This window comes from Fringilla coelebs (assembly GCF_963513975.1).
Source record: "Fringilla coelebs genome assembly, chromosome: 6".
NCBI classification, from domain to species: Eukaryota; Metazoa; Chordata; class Aves; order Passeriformes; family Fringillidae; genus Fringilla; species Fringilla coelebs.
The window spans coordinates 1,388,989-1,405,388 of NC_140034.1; the positions used below are offsets into that span (position 1 = coordinate 1,388,989).

Genomic DNA, 16,400 nt, shown 5'->3' on the forward strand with positions numbered 1-16,400 from the left:
TCATTTATGGCCCCAGATCCCCCAAATCTAGACCCTCTAATTAGGGGGATTCCCCACTCTCTAATTAGGAGGAGAAAAAGCCCCAAATCTTTCCTCAGAGATGAAGAATTCCAGGGGGAATGCCATCAATCCAAAGCCTGGCTGCACCTCTGGGGCACATTTGAGCAACGGTGAGGTCCCACCAAGAATTTCTCTATTCCCACCCCATTTATGGCCCCAGCCCCCCCAGATTTAGACTCTCTAATTTATCTAAATAGGAAGATTCTCCACTCTCTAATTAGGGGGAGAAAAAGCCCCACACCTTTGCACAGGAGGGTTTTTGGCAGGGTTTCCCCTTTCCAGCCCAGCTATTTGTTGTCACAACCTCACAGGTATTTAATTATCTCTGAGCTGTCTGTTCCACTGGCAAATGTAGCTGGAATTAGCAACAGGCTGAAAAAATAAAAGCCTGTTTTTGGGGAAGGGTGACACAGCAGGCACTGGCAGCCTGGGCACGTGGGATTTGTCTCCATGAGCAATCCACCTCAGAAGGACTGAGGAGAAAATAAAAATTGGGTTTTTTTTTTTTCTTTTCCCCAAAGATTTCAGGAGACCAAAGAGCAGGGAATGGTGAGCAAGGTTAGAAACAGGAAATCATGGAATTGTTCAGGTTGGAAAAGCCTCTGAGATCATTGAGTCCAACTGTTCCACAGCCACCTCTGCCCCAATGCCACATCCAGAGGGATCTTAAATCCCTCCAGGGATGGGGACTCCACCCCTGCCTAGAGCTGGAGAACCCTTTCCAGGCAGGAATTCTCCCTGATATCCAACTAAACCCTTTCCAGGAAGGAATTCTCCCTGATATCCAACCAAACCCTTTCCAGGCAGGAATGTTCCCTGATATCCAACTAAACCCTTTCCAGGCAGGAATTCTCCCTGATATCCAACCAAACCCTTTCCAAGCAGGAATTCTCCCTGATATCCAACCAAACCCTTTCCAGGCAGGAATTCTCCCTGATGCCACCTAAACCCTTTCCAGGCAGGAGTTCTCCCTGATATCCAATTAAACCCTTTCCAGGAAGGAATTCTCCCTGATACCACCTAAACCCTTTCCAGGCAGGAATTCTCCCTGATATCCAACTAAACCCTTTCCAGGAAGGAATTCTCCCTGATACCACCTAAACCCTTTCCAGGCAGGAATGCTCCCTGATATCCAACTAAACCCTTTCCAGGCAGGAATTCTCTCCAATATCCAACCAAACCTTTTCCAGGCAGGAATGCTCCCTGATATCCAACTAAACCCTTTCCAGGCAGGAATTCTCTCCAATATCCAACCAAACCTTTTCCAGGCAGGAATGCTCCCTGATATCCAACTAAACCCTTTCCAGGCAGGAATTCTCTCCAATATCCAACCAAACCTTTTCCAGGCAGGAATGCTCCCTGATATCCAACTAAACCCTTTCCAGGCAGGAATTCTCTCCAATATCCAACCAAACCTTTTCCAGGCAGGAATGCTCCCTGATATCCAACCAAACCCTTTCCAGGCAGGAATTCTCCCTAATATCCAACCAAACCCTTTCCAGGCAGGAATGCTCCCTGATATCCAACCAAACCCTTTCCAGGCAGGAATTCTCCCTGATATCCAACCAAACCCTTTCCAGGCAGGAACTCTCCCTGATATCCAGCCAAACCCTTCCAAGCAGGAATTCTCCCTGATATCCAGCTAAGCCCATCCTGGCTCAACTTGAGGCTGTTTCCTCTCTTTCCACCCCTTGTGCAAGGATGAGCAGGCAAAGGTGGCTCCAGGGGCTCAAATCCACGGGGAAAGGAGCAGGGATGAACCAAGGGTGTGCCAGCCAAGGTGCTGCCCGTGGGGTGGGCAGGGAGGGGTGCCAGGCAGGTGTCCCCAGGCAGGTGTCCCCAGGCTGTCACCAGCTGTGCCAGCTGCTGTCTCCCAGCAGGTGCTGCTGTGGCACAAGGAGAGCCCTGGAGGGCTCAGCCTCTTCCTCCTGCAGCTCCAGAGGCCGCTCCGAGGAAAGGGCAGCTCTGCCCCTGCTTTGCAGAATGAAAAGGTGCCCAAATCCTAGATGGAAACAAGAAATGTTCCCTCATTCCTGCAGTCCACTGCCCGGGCTGGAAAAGGACAAATCCATGTTTTTTCCTGATCCTAATTAGAATCAACAAATATTCCTTTATTCCTGCACCAAGGGGCTTTAAAATAAATTCACACTCTCAGCAGTTTCCTGAAGTGGAGGGTGACACTGGGAGAACAAAAAGCTTTGGTGACACCTGGAGAACAAAAGACTTTGGTGACACTCAGAAAAGTGACACCTGGAGAACAAAAAGCTTTGGTGACAGAGGACAAAAAGCTTTGGTGACACCTGGAGAACAAACAGCCTTGGTGACACTCAGAGGAAAAAAAGCTTTGGTGACGCTTGGAGATCAAAACTTGGAGAACAAAAAGCTTTGGTGACGCTCAGAGGACAAAAATCTTTGTTGACACCTGGAGAACAAACAGCCTTGGTGACACCCCAGTAGCACCAATTTAAAGCCACATTGTCACCCTGTGAGTGGGCAGTGGCCCGTGGTGAGCAGGTTCTGCTGGTCTCTGTCCAACCCTGGTTTTAAATAAAATATCTGAGACAACTCAGCCTCCCAGGGCTGCTGATCCAGCACCAGGTGAGGTGGCAGGAGGTCACTGCTGTCCTGTCCTCTGATGCTTTGTGCTGCTCCCTAGACAGACATTCCTGCTGCTGGAGAGAGTAAAACAGGGCAGGAACTCCTCCAGCTGCTCTCCTGTGGCAGTTCCCCTGTAATTCCAGAGGATCCATGATCCAGCACTAGAGGAGAACGGGGACAGGACAAGACAGCCACTTCTGAGGGGAAAAACCCCCAAATTCCTGAGCCTAATATGTTTATTCCTTGTGTATTCTGGGTGCTGTTAGTTCTATTCCAGCTCTCTGAAGTCCTGATGGATCAAATTCCAGCTTAATTAACGGATCAGACAGATTAATTAAATGCCAGAGAGCCGCTGGCAGAGGGAAGAAGCTGCAGACAGAGAAATCCTTCAGAGGCGCTCTGATCCCATTAAAGGCTCCCTGCCCGTGGAGCCTGGACAGGCTCTGACATCCCTTCCCAAAACATTCTGTGATTCCAGGACAATCAGAGGTGGACAAGGAGCTCCTCACAACTGCTGAGCTCTTCCCTGGGGGTTTGGGGGGGCTGCTGTCATTTCTGTGTCCTTGGGAGGCTTCAGGAAAACATTTCCTCGGAGTGATCCCTGTCAGCAAGAGGGAAAAATCCTGGGATAATGTGGCCAGGCTGCTCCACACGGATTCATCCTGATAATGAGGACCAAGCACAGCAAAGGAGTGTTTGAGCAGCACATCATGAGATCATCCAAACTGGAGATCACCCAGAGAGAACCTCCCCAAGGAGCTGTTGGAATTCACATTATCCAAAGATTCCAAACCCAGCCTGGCTCAGGAATATTGAGGAATCCACGCTGTGCCGGCTGGAAGGGAGAACAAACTTATTTGTGTGTCCTACTTGTGCAATATTTATGAATTTGAAGGGCTGAGTGGCCAGGATTAATCATCCTCTGCCTGAGAGCTGCAGTTTGGGCCCAGCTCATGATTCATGCCCTGACGTGATGCTGGAGTTAAGACAGGGCTGAGCCGGGGCACAAAATAGATTTGAGCAAGATCATTCCGCCCAGGAAGGGCAGCAAGGGATAATTATTCCTGAGGGATAATTATGCTGCTTCTGTCTGTAAACAGAGGCTGGAACTGCTCAGCTGCTCTGGTTTTTTTGGGAGAAATGTTGGGGAACACTGAGGAGCTGCTGCTGGAAGGGGCCCAGAGGTGAGAGAAGAGTCCGGGGGGAGATTTGCTGATCCAGGAAAATGATTGGAAAAGCAGCTGAAGCCAAGAAAACTTAGGAGGATTTCTTTTACCCTTTCATCCCCGTGGAAGAGGGTCCATCAAGGCCCTGGTGTGGAAGGGAAATGGAGCAGCCTGTCAGGAATTCCTGGCTGGATTTCACAGGTGTTTTCCCATCATTCCGGTACCTGTGTCCCCCCAGGCAAGGTCCCAATTCCAAAGGGGAAATTCCATGTTTTCTGGGACACAAACCACTCCTAGCTGCACATGAGGACACAATATCCACCGTGGATTTTGTGGAATCAAAGAATCCTTTAAATTGGAAAAGCCCTCCAAGATCACCAAGTCCAACCATCAGCCAGCACCATGGTCGCCACCAATCCCAAGTGCCACATCCACGCAGGTTTTTTAACATTTCCAGGGAAGGGAACTTCCCTGGACAGCCTTTTCCATTCTTTCTGAGAGGGAATTTTCCCTAAGATCCAATTCAATCCACCCCTGAGGCTGTTTCCTCTCACCCTGTAGCCATGGTGAGGCCTTGGACAAAGGGTCCAGTCTGGAGGGTTGGGATGATCCTGATTTTTGGACAAAAATTCTGCTCAGGCAGGGAAATAATTCCAAGATCAGTGCTGGGAACGCAGCACTAAAGCCCTAAACCCCCACCTTGCTCTGCAGCCGGAGGAAAGAGGAACATTTAAAACCCAGAACATGCAGAGCCAGCAGGAAATTAGGGAAATTAATTCCAGTGCTTTTGCAGGAGCCGTGCTGAGGAGCATCCACGGATGAGGAGAACCACAGGATGAGGAATCCATCCACAGCCCTCTGGAGAAGAACAAAGAGACTCTGCCACACAGGGGGCATCAGCTCCCAGAAATCCTGCTGGAACCAATCCATGGAGGGTGGATTTATCCCAGAGAAATCAGATTCCCCAAGGGACTGTGCTGTGGAGCAGGATGGGAAGGGGCTCCCAAAGATGGAATCAACAAGAAAAGCTCTGCACATTAAGCACAAAACCAGAACTATAAAAGACAGAGATTTGTAAAAAAATACAGCATTTTTCTGTCCCTTCTGCTCCCTGCTCCTTCCCAAGATAAATTCCAAGGATAACAGCTCACCAAACCCATCCATTTGCTGCAATAACCAAAGGCCACTGACATCAACCACCGCTCTGGACGGTGCTTAAGGTTTACAAATATCTTAATTAGCCACTAATTACCTCCCAAACCCCACATCCTCGTTATGCAACGCCTGTGATTCCAATAAACATTTGGAGCTGGAATCAAGGTCTCTTTTATGTCTCATCAAAGCAGGAGCAGGATGACCAGAGGACTCCTGTGGCACCACCAGATCAAGGCTGCAGGTCCTGGAACGGCAGCCTGGAGCCTTAATTAACTCATTATTTAATGGAGAGCTGATTAGCTTGACAGGGAAGCCCTTTTCACATTGCAGAGCCTCACAGGGAGCAGTTCTCCAGGAATTTCCTCTGCCTGGATGCAGCAGAACTTCTGGAAAGCCATATTTATCCCTGAAAGACCTGGGATAGTGGAAGGTGGCCCTTTCCAACCCAAAGATCCCTTCTAGCCCTAACAGCTCCGTGATTCCATAACTCCATGATTCCATGACTCCATGATTCCATAATTCCATGATTCCATGATTCCATGACTCCATGATTCCATAATTCCATGATTCCATGACTCCATGATTCCATAATTCCATGATTCCATGATTCCATGATTCCATGATTCCATAATTCCATGATTCCATGATTCCATGATTCCATAATTCCTTGATTCCATAATTCCATGGTTCCATGATTCCATGATTCCACGATTCCGTGATTCCATAATTCCATAATTCCGTGATTCCATGAGATCTGGAGGCCTCCAGACCACCCTGTGCTCATCCAAAATCTGTGTCCTGCTCCGGGATGTCCCCATCCTGAGGTGGCACAAGCTCAGCACATCCTCAGGCTCATCCCAAGGGTAGGAATTTGCCTGATGTTTTTTCCATGTGGGACATCTGGCTGTGCCCACAGGGGGTGGGAATGAGCCACAGGAAGGACTGCTGTAGGAAAAGAGGGATCAGCACTTCCTTCGGATCTTTCCGTGGCAATTCAGACCAGCAAAACCAGAAAACAAAGGGAAATACCCCAAAATAACAAATCTCTTCCCTGCTCAATGATGTCTCCAGGGAAAAGGTGAAAAGGGAATGAGCCAGAAGGGATAAATGCTGATTCTTGGGAATAAAAACAATGTCCTGAATAGAGCAAGCCATCCCAATCCCAAAGCTGATTCTTCCTGCTTAAATCCAATATTTAAGGCAGAGGAAAAAATCCCTTGCACAGGCAGACACCCTCCAATCCACGTCTTTTTATTTCTCTTACCACAAACCCACTTTATTGAGGTTTTCATTGCTTTTTTAACATCTTGTTGCTTTTCTAGCATCTTCTGCCTCCAGGTTTCCATGGCATGATCCCACATATCCCGAAGAGCCCAGGCTGGCTCTCAGTAACATTTGCCCAGGGTGGGTTTTATGGATGACAGGGCTTTTCTAGGGCAGATATTCCACGTTTGAGTCTCGATTCCCACTCTTTGCTGACCTATTTTATTGAGATATGGGGGGAGCAGCGAGGGGATTACTTCAGGTCCATTTATGTAAGATACTCAGGACATAAATCCGTGTTTTTCCTGCTGAAAATGTCAAGGGAAAAAAAAATATTCCTGCTAAACAAGGGCAATTCCAGAGCCACACGTCCCTTCCCAGCCTCCTGGAGAATTCATGGATTTCCTCCTTCCTTAGGATTTGATCCTGCCCCACTCCAGGAGGAGCTGCACACACATCAGGAAGATGAAACTCCAGACATCCAGAGGGATGTTAATAAAGCCCTGCAAGTCGTGGCATTTGGGAAATGTGTTTGTGCCTGGGCCGTCTGTTCCTAATTAGCAGAGCAGTAATGAATCTTGATGAATCAGTAATGACCTTCAAAGCACTGCAACTATTTCAGCTTCCACTTGGCTGGGTAATGAAGTCATTCCAAGAGCAGAATTCCTTTTAGGATGCTGCAAAAGGCTGAGCCCAAATTCCACATTATTTTCTTCTTCCCCCTTTCCTGATTTTCTGGAGTGTTCCAGGACAGGAAGCTTAAGGGATGACAGAATTCATCATTTCCTGCAGGGATTGTGAGGAGCTGATAGGAATGGCCAACTAATGGATGTGTCCAGGAAACCCCATCAGGTTTCCCAAGGATTCCCAAGGAGGGCAGGGAATTCAGTAGTCACTGGATGCATGACACAGCACTGTTTGCCCCACCTGGGCAGGCAGGTGACAAAGTCTGCATGGAATTCCCATCCATCATTCCAAAGTTGGCTCTTCTCCTCTAAGAAGCCTCTCAGTTGTTCTCCTGATATCAAGTCATGGGATCATGGAATGGTTCGGGATGTAAGAAACCTTAAATCCCACCCAGTGCCAGCCCTGCCAGGGCAGGGACACCTCCCACTGTCCCAGGGTGTCCCAGTGTCCAGCCTGGCCTTGGGCACTGCCAGGGATTCCCACTCAGCCAGGAATTCCCAGTTCCCAATCTCCCACCCATCCCTGCCCTCTGGCACTGGCAGCCATTCCCTGGTTCCTGTCCCTCTGTCCTTGTCCCCAGTCCCTCTCCAGCTCTCCTGGAGCCCCTTCAGGCCCTGCCAGGGGCTCTGAGCTCTGCCTGGATCCTTCTCCTCTCCAGGGGAACATTCCCAGCTCTCCCAGCCTGGCTCCAGAGGGGCTCCAGCCCTGCAGCAGCTCCATGGCCAAAAATGATCCAACAGGGAACTTCCTCAGGTTTCTGTTGTTTGACCAAAACAACTCAGCCCCTGATCACATTTGAGGAAGAGTGACCAAAGCAATGAGGTCCCACCAAGAATTTCTCTCTCCCCACCCCATTTATGGCTCCAGCCCCCCCAAATTTAGACTCTCTCATTTATCTAAATAGGAAGATTCTCCACTCTCTAATTAGGGGGAGAAAAAGCCCCACACCTTTGCACAGGAGGGTTTTCTGGCAGGGTTTCCCCTTTCCAGCCCAGCTATTTGTTGTCACAACCTCACAGGTATTTAATTATCTCTGAGCTGTCTGTTCCACTGGCAAATGTAGCTGGAATTAGCAACAGGCTGAAAAAATAAAAGCCTGTTTTTGGGGAAGGGTGACACAGCAGGCACTGGCAGCCTGGGCACGTGGGATTTGTCTCCATGAGCAATCCACCTCAGAAGGACTGAGGAGAAAATAAAAACTGGATGAAAATAAAACCAAGAATTTCTCTGATTCCCTGATCAAGGGTCAGGGAATCCCAGAGTGGTTTGGGATTAGCACTGATCTCAATTCAACCCCTGCCATGGCAGAAACACCTCCCACTGTCCCAGGCTGCTCCAAACCCCAGTGTCCAGCCTGGCCTTGGGCACTTCCAGGGATCCAGGGGCAGCCACAGCTGCTCTGGCAATTCCTTCCCAGGACCTGCCCACCCTCCCAGCCAGGAATTCCCAATTCCCAACACCCCACCCAAATTTCCCCTCTTTCCGTTTGAACCCATTCCCCATTTCCTCCCACACGTTCAGCTCCTGATGAACATTCCCTCTCCAGTTCCCTGCATCCCCTGGAATGTGCAGGGATCCCTCCCCACCCTGGGGTGCCTTCACCCCCCGGGAGCTCCCCTCACCCGTGCTGCTGGAGATGTTGACGTCGATGCTGATGTCCGAGATGCCGCCTCCCTTGAGGGACGCCACGCAGGTGTAGGTCCCAAAATCCGTGAACTTGAGGTCGATGATGTCCAGGTTGGTGGTGCCTGGGGACACGTCGGGGTCGGTCTGGGTGATCACCATCCTCTCCGAGCTGCGCAGGGGCCGCCCGTTCTTGAACCAGCTGAAGGTGAGCTCCTCCGAGGGGATGGCTTCCACCTGGCACGAGATCTTCACCTCCCGCCCGATCTGGATGTTGTCGTCCTTGTGGTACGGGTCGGGGGTGATCCAAAAGCGTCCCTTTTTTAAGGCTGGAGCACAGAAAAAAAGAGAAATTTTATGTAAAAGAGTGGAAATTTGGCTTCACTGGTGTTGTTGTAGGACACGAAATAAAGTGACGCGGACACGCAGCTCTCCAAGGTAAAAAAGAGGGCAAGTTTAATTCTGACTCCAACATTTATAGATTTCCAAAAGTGGCAGTGGATTGGGAGGGTGACAGTGCCACCTCTCCAATGACACTGGACAATCCAACAGCCCATCAGATTTCTCCTCCTCCATAAAAGAATGCAAAACAATGAGTTATTTACAGAAAGTGCGTGAAAAAGTTCATTACAAGAATGTAAATATCAGAAGGTTTGGAAAAACTTAAAAAATCAGGGACACACACACTGGAGGCCTACATATCATTTTTAAAGGGGCAGCAGCCACAGGATTTGATTTTACTCCCAGGAATCTGCACAGCACCAACTTGGAATCACGAGGATGAACCAGCTGGAAACAGGCATGGAATTAAGGGGTTTTTTATGTGGAAATAAAGGAGATATCAGGCAGAAATTTATTATATGATTTTTATATATGAAATATATCTTTCATACACTATTTTTTATGTATGAAATAGGATTTTATGATTTTTAGGATGAAACGCTGGCACAGGTCCCCTAGAGAGCCAATGGATGCTCCAATCCTGGAAAAACTCAAGGCCAGGTTTGTGTTTTTTTGAGCAGCCTGGGATAGTGGGAGTTGTCCTTGCTCGTGGGATGGAATAAGATGAACTTGAGGGTTTCTTCCCACCCCAATAATTCTGGGATTTTTTGGTGGAACTCCTAACCCTTGGACCTTCCAAAGCACATGTTAAACACATGGATAGTTTTCCTAGGATCCAAAATCCTGATTAAATTCCATCATGGATAAGGCAGCTATGAGGTGCTGTCACCTCCACAATGAAAAAGAGGAAGTCCCAGCACATAAATCAGGGTGAGCTGCTGCCAACCAAAATAATTCCTGAGATTTCAGGGGTTGTTTTCCACCTCTGGAGAGATTTCCAAGCTTTTCCTCATCCCTGTCCTGTCAGAGCACCAGAAAAGGGGGAATATAATCCTAAAATCAGTGATACAACCAGTGGGGTCACCTCCAATCCATGTGGAATCTCTCCTGCATCCAAGACTATCCAAGCCCCCAGTACAAATCCAATTAATTCTCCACCTCCCATCAGAGATAAGGAAATCGCAGGAAATTTTTGAGGGATAACCTCCAGAGCAGGGACACAGCAGCTCTGGAAAATCTCATTTCCCACCATCTTCCTCATAAAGGAGCCTTTTATCCTGGCATTCCATCCTCAATCTCCAGGAGTGAAATATTCCTGCATCTCACTCATCTCAATTTTCTGTAAATGAACCTAAAACTCTCCAAAACTCCAGCCCCATTGACATCAACTGAGGGTCGGGATGATCTTGATTTTTTGGGAGGGAAAATGCTTCAGGATCAGGAATTTAACCTTTCAAGGACAGAGATTTTTTGATGAACTGAATATAAAATGCTCCTGACACAATCCCAAAATCCATTTTTTTTCCCTATGGAGATGTGCCAAAGGAAGTTTGTGGGTTTCTCCAAGTGTTTTTTCCATCTGGATGGACCCAAACCAAAAATATTGGTTAGAAATCGTAAAAATCCCCAGGCTGGGTAGAAGTACTAAAGATAAATATTGATATCCACCATTTATGAGATTTCTACTGAGAGGTTTCACAATTCTCTGTGTTCCTCTCCCCATTCCCTCTATCCTGGATCCATTTCAGAGTCCCAAAATGGTTTGGGTTGGGAGAGACCTTAAATCTCATCTCATCTCATCCCACCCCTGCCATGGCAGGGACACCTCCCACTGCCCCAGGGTGTCCCAGTGTCCATGGCAGGGACACCTCCCACTGTCCCAGGGTGTCCCAGTGTCCAGCCTGGCCTTGGGCACTGCCAGGGATCCAGGGGCAGCCACAGCTGCTCTGGCAATCCCAGCCCAGCCAGGAATTCCCAGTTCCCAATCTCCCACCCATCCCTGCCCTCTGGCACTGGGAGCCATTCCCTGGCTCCTGTCCCTCCATCCCTTGTCCCCAGTCCCTCTCCAGCTCTCTTGGAGCCCCTTCAGGCCCTGGAAGGTTCTAGAGATTTGGACATACTAAAAACTTTGGACACACTAAAAAAATCTATCTGTTCCATCCACGAGTGGTGAAAATGTGAGTTCAGACCCAATTTTGCTAATTCCAGCACAGTTTTGCTAATTCTGGCTCAATTTTGTTAATTCTGACCCAATTTTGTAGATTCCAACTCAGTTTTTCCTAATTCCAACTCAATTTTGTTAATTCCAACTCAATTTTGGTAATTCAGAAGCTCCTTAAACAAGGACTTGCCAATTCCATGCTGAACGAGCATTCCCGCAACCTGGAAAAGAATGAACGCTTCCAGAGCTCAGAAAAGAATCCACATTTATTTATTTGTTTATTTATTTATTTATTTGTCTGTCTTTTCAAACTTGGGAGAAAAAGCCTAAATTGGAGCTATTTACCCTCAGTCCCACAGGGTAGGAGAGGATTTTTCCATTGAGGAAGGCAACATTTTTAAGGAGAGAATGGAAAATTTAGGATTTTTCTAGGAAAAGCGTCATTTTGGATGCTGCTCCTCAGTTCCAACCACATCTTAAAAGCATCCAACTGGTTGATTTTATTTATTCATTAATTATTTAATTTATTTACATTATTCATTTACTTTTATTTATTTAAGGGAGTCCCGTGGCTTTAATCAAGAATGGAATTTTTTTGCACTTCTCCTTGCCGAGCAGCTCTCCTTCCCTTGGGAAATTCTCAGCCAATTCCCAGGAATCAGCACTACCAGGCTGGAATCACGAGGATGAACCAGTTGGAAACTGCCACAGAATTCAACTCTGAGGCACGAGCTGAGCTTTTTTGTGTGTGTGGAAATAACGGCACAAACAATGCTTACACGCACAAAAACCCCTCGATATTTTATGCAGATCCTTTTCAGGCAGGGGGAAAACCAAAAAAGAACTCGATGGGCACGACCAGCGCGACGTTTCAGCCCAAATTAGTTGCTCATAACCTCAATAAACTATTTTTATTTCTGAATTTTCAGCAGTTTCTCCCGCCTAGTACTGAACAAAGTCTAGCAGGGGAGTCAGGGTAACTTTCCTTTGTGGAAAAGCACAAATTCCAAGGTAAAAAAAGCAGGCAAAACCTCAAAGTTTGGGTCAAAGCTGTTTCTTGCAAGCAGAAGGGGCTTGGAAGTGGATGGTCCTCAAAGTTCTTCCAACCCAAACCATTCCACCACTCTGGATGAGGTCTCCAAAATCCATTCAGACCTTCCTGATTTCCACCACGTTGGGAACACCTGAGCTCAGCTTGATACAAACCCACCAGGTAAAGGAAAAAGGGGGTTTTGTATCATTTTGTATCATTTCCTCCCTCCAGCAACCCCATAAAACACTGGTGGCTTGGGTTTTCCTCAGCTGTAGATTCCTGGACCTCTGTTTCCAGGAGGAAATTTCCAGGAGGGCATTCCAAAATGCCAAGAAAATTGAGCCAGGCCATGGATTTTGTCCCTGTGGTATCAGGGATGTGCTGAGAAGTTTTCGTGGGGTGCGACACAGAAATAAAAGAGAAATTAAAGGTTATGGGATTTTTACACAGGCAGAGACAAGGGGGAATGGTTACAACTCAAAGAGATTTAATGGGATAATGGGAAGGAATTCCTGGCTGGGAGGTTGGGATGGGGCTGAGATGGAATTCCCAAAGCAGCTGGGGCTGCCCTGGATCCCTGGCAGTGCCCAAGGCCAGGCTGGACACTTGGAGCAGCCTGGGACAGTGGGAGGTGTCCCTGCCATGGCAGGGGTGGATGGAATCATCTCTAAAGTCACTCTCCACCCAAACCATTCCAGGATTCTCTGATTAACCAGCAAAATATGGGAGATGCTGCTGCAGACCCCTCCCAGCGGATTTTTGGGAATGTCACCAGCCCACAGAGCTGCAAAGGAGCAGCAAACGTGCAAATAAATCTGAAACTGTTCTTTGAGACTCAGCAAAGTGCCAGCCTCGCTCCAAAGAGGCCCCAAAGAACGAGGATGTGATCAAACAACCCGAGATGAAACAACTTTTGTCCTCAAACTCCTCACAAACAGTCCCTGCCCTCCCTCATTAATTATATTTTCAAAGTAATAAAATGCAGTTCAGGATCTCAAGCAAGGCCTATTTGCATTCATCAGGTTCAGCTGGTTTTTTCCCACCCCCTCCCTGATCAACCCCAAATTTTCCTTTAATGCCTCAGAATGTTCCTGCCTCACCAATTTCCAATGGCTCAAAGAGCACCACTAAATGCATCAAGTTCTGCACCATTTTCTGCACAAATTTTAGGCTTTGGAATGAGAATTACGGACCCCTGGCTGCTTCCCAAGTGGATGCAGGACTTGGGGAATGCTCAGATTTGTGATTGCTATTGGTTCTATCCGTGTTTAATGTGTGGCAACAGGGCCATGGAGCAGCAAAACTCCAAATTTCTGGCTTTAACCATCTTGGAGCAGCCAGAGGCCCCTTGAGGCACCTTCTGTGCCCTCCCCAGAGGAGGTTTGGAGTCATTTTGGTTGTTTGCCTTCACTTTTTGTCACACAGTGAACAGGAGGAGAATTTCACCCAAGCAGATGTGGAGCCCTGCATGGTCTTGGAGCAGATGTGGGAGGTTTGGAGAGATCAGAATCCAGCCTGGCTCTTTTCCTGAGCACCCAGACTGGGAAATTTCCCGTATTCCAATAATTTCATGCCCAGCCACACCTCACTTCCAGGATCCTCCAAAATCACTAGGAATTCTGTGGTCTCCTGGATCTCACTGTGGGCTGAGTCAGAGAAGCCAGGAAACCTTTCCAGGTGCTCCTGATCTCTTCCTGTTTCCTTCTCACATGTGGGAAAAAGAGTTTGTGATCCTGGGAAAGATTCCTCACTTATTTTTAAAGGACAACGGACTACAGAGACACAGCAGGGAAATGGCCAAAGATCCCAGAATTCCAGGATGGATTGGGTTGGAAATGAATTTAGGGATTGTCCAGTCCCAACCCCATGAACAGGGACATCTTCCACTATCCCAGGTTGCTCCAAGCACCCCATCCAGCCTGGCCAAACCATCCTGGAATGATGTGATAATGGATGGAAGAACAAAATCTCCTCCAGTACCCCACATGGGAAGAGCTCTGAAGTCCATATTTATTTTTATGTGGAATTCCAGCCTAAATGGATCCATTTGCTGCCCAAAACCCTCATTGCCACTGAATAAAAACCCACAGAAATCCTTCCCTGCTGTCTTGGCAGTAATTTGTCCACTGCTATCAAATCAAGAGAAGGAAAATCCAAGTTTTTATCCCAAGCTCTGAAGAGACACCAAATTTTTGTTTATTTTGGCTGTGGGCAATAAAGTTGGGTCTGTCTTTAACATTCTCCAGGATTCCCTTAAATTCCCTTATCCAAACACTTTAACAACTGTCCAAAAGATGTTTTTCGCTGGTGATTATCCCAGTGCGGTCATTAAACTTCATTCTTTACATGAAAATACATTTTGGCATTGTTCTCTGGATAAAAAATGGGAAAAACTCAGATTTGTGGTTGCCAAAAATTCACATTTGCTGTCATGGACCAGGAAAATATTGGAGAGGAAAATAATGGAGAGGAAATGACAGATTTCTGGTTTAATTGTAAAACTTAATTATGACTAGAAGAGCAAATCCACACCCCAAATAATGGAGTTTGTGGGTATCAGCTCAGCATAATCAAACTGTGGCACAGAATTCCAGAATGATTTGGGTTGGAAGTGTCCATAAATCCCATCCAATCCCATCTCTGCCATGGCAGGGACACCTCCCACTGCCCCAGGGTGTCCCAGTGTCCATGGCAGGGACACCTCCCACTGTCCCAGGGTGCCCCAGTGTCCATGGCAGGGACACCTCCCACTGCCCCAGGGTGTCCCAGTGTCCATGGCAGGGACACCTCCCACTGTCCCAGGGTGTCCCAGTGTCCAGCCTGGCCTTGGGCACTGCCAGGGATCCAGGGGCAGCCACAGCTGCTCTGGCAATCCCAGCCCAGCCAGGAATTCCCAGTTCCCAATCTCCCACCCATCCCTGCCCTCTGGCACTGGGAGCCATTCCCTGGCTCCTGTCCCTCCATCCCTTGTCCCCAGTCCCTCTCCAGCTCTCCTGGAGCCCCTCCAGGCCCTGCCAGGGGCTCTGAGCTCTGCCTGGAGCCTTCTCCTCTCCAGGGGAACATTCCCAGCCTGTGGAGCAGCTCTGTGGCCTCCTCCAACACATCCACACCTTCCTTGTCCTGAGAAGCCCAGACCTGGATGGAATTCTGGTCATAAGGACCAGTCTGGGTTGGAAGGAAATAAAAAATTAAAAAAATATTTAAAGAAAAAAGAGTAATGAAATAGACAGTCTGAATTCTTAGGGACGACACTCCAAGTTGGACCACTGACAAAATTCAAATTCCTTAAATTGGGCGTTTAGAATCATGGAGTTGGTCAGGCTGGAGAAGTCCTCTGAGATCACTGAGCCCAACAACCAACCAGCACCACCCCTGTGGTCACCACTAACGCTTGTCCTCATCCACACATTCTGGGCACAATTCCAGGGATTGTGACCCCATCCCACCCCGGGCAGCCTCTTCCAACACTTCCCAGTCCATGAGGAAAAGACTCTGAGATAACTGAGAAAATGCTGCTTCCCCAGTGTTCCCTTTGCATCCCAAGACAGCCTTGAAGCAAATTCCTGCTAAAAAAAGCTCCACATTCCCAACATTTCAGCACCAGCTCGTTCTGCTCCTGTCAACACGGTTTGAGCTGGAAGATTTTAAAAATCCTGAACTTCCAGCAGCTCACCGAACAATTAAGATGTCAAATGTCTTCTCCTAAAGCATCTCCAAACTTTTTAATATCAAGTAATTATTTGGCACTTCCAAGGCCAGATGCATTCCCACTTCCAATTTAAATGCAAATCCCACAGAGAGACTTCAGGTTTTGTCTCTGCTTTTAGAAACTGCTGCTAATTTTGCAAAGAAAAGGGGTTTTTATTCCTGTTTTTCCGTGTGCTCGGCTTAATTAGCTGCCGGCTCCTTCGGAGCCTCTCTTTTGAAGGAGGGGGAGGTTTGGATTCCTTTGAATGATGAAAATTTCAGTTTACAACTTGCTCCAAATCTGATCCGTTAAAGAGATGAAGGAGAGATCAAAGGGGGAGAAACTCAGCGTGGTTCCTCTTTTAACGGCATTTAGAAGGAAAGATTCTACGGAAATCGGCGGCACCGGGAGGAAAGACGTTGGGGGCTGGGAATAGATGATCTCTAAGATCTCTTCCAGCCCAAACCACTCCGTAATTCCAAGAAATATCCAGGTGGGATTGAGCTCAGGAGGCTCCTTCTCCGATCTCCAGCTCACACCGGGTTTTCCAAGGAGTGAAGACATCCAGGAATGGAAATTTCACAAACTCCCACCCTCAGCTCACAGGAAAAGCCAGGAGCTGTG

At 47.9% G+C, this 16,400-nt stretch overlaps 1 protein-coding gene across 2 annotated transcripts in view; it reads right to left on the reverse strand.

Annotated features, from left to right (window-relative positions):
• The window catches only part of MDGA2 (MAM domain containing glycosylphosphatidylinositol anchor 2), a gene marked incomplete at both ends in the record, with an annotated part of 211,291 nt that overhangs the window by 68,087 nt on the left and 126,804 nt on the right, over positions 1–16,400 (reverse strand). For both annotated transcript variants that reach the window (XM_084207384.1, XM_084207383.1), the window contains one exon: positions 8,552–8,881. In XM_084207384.1, coding sequence (XP_084063510.1) covers positions 8,552–8,881 — 330 coding nt within the window. The remainder of the gene's footprint in view (positions 1–8,551; positions 8,882–16,400) is intronic.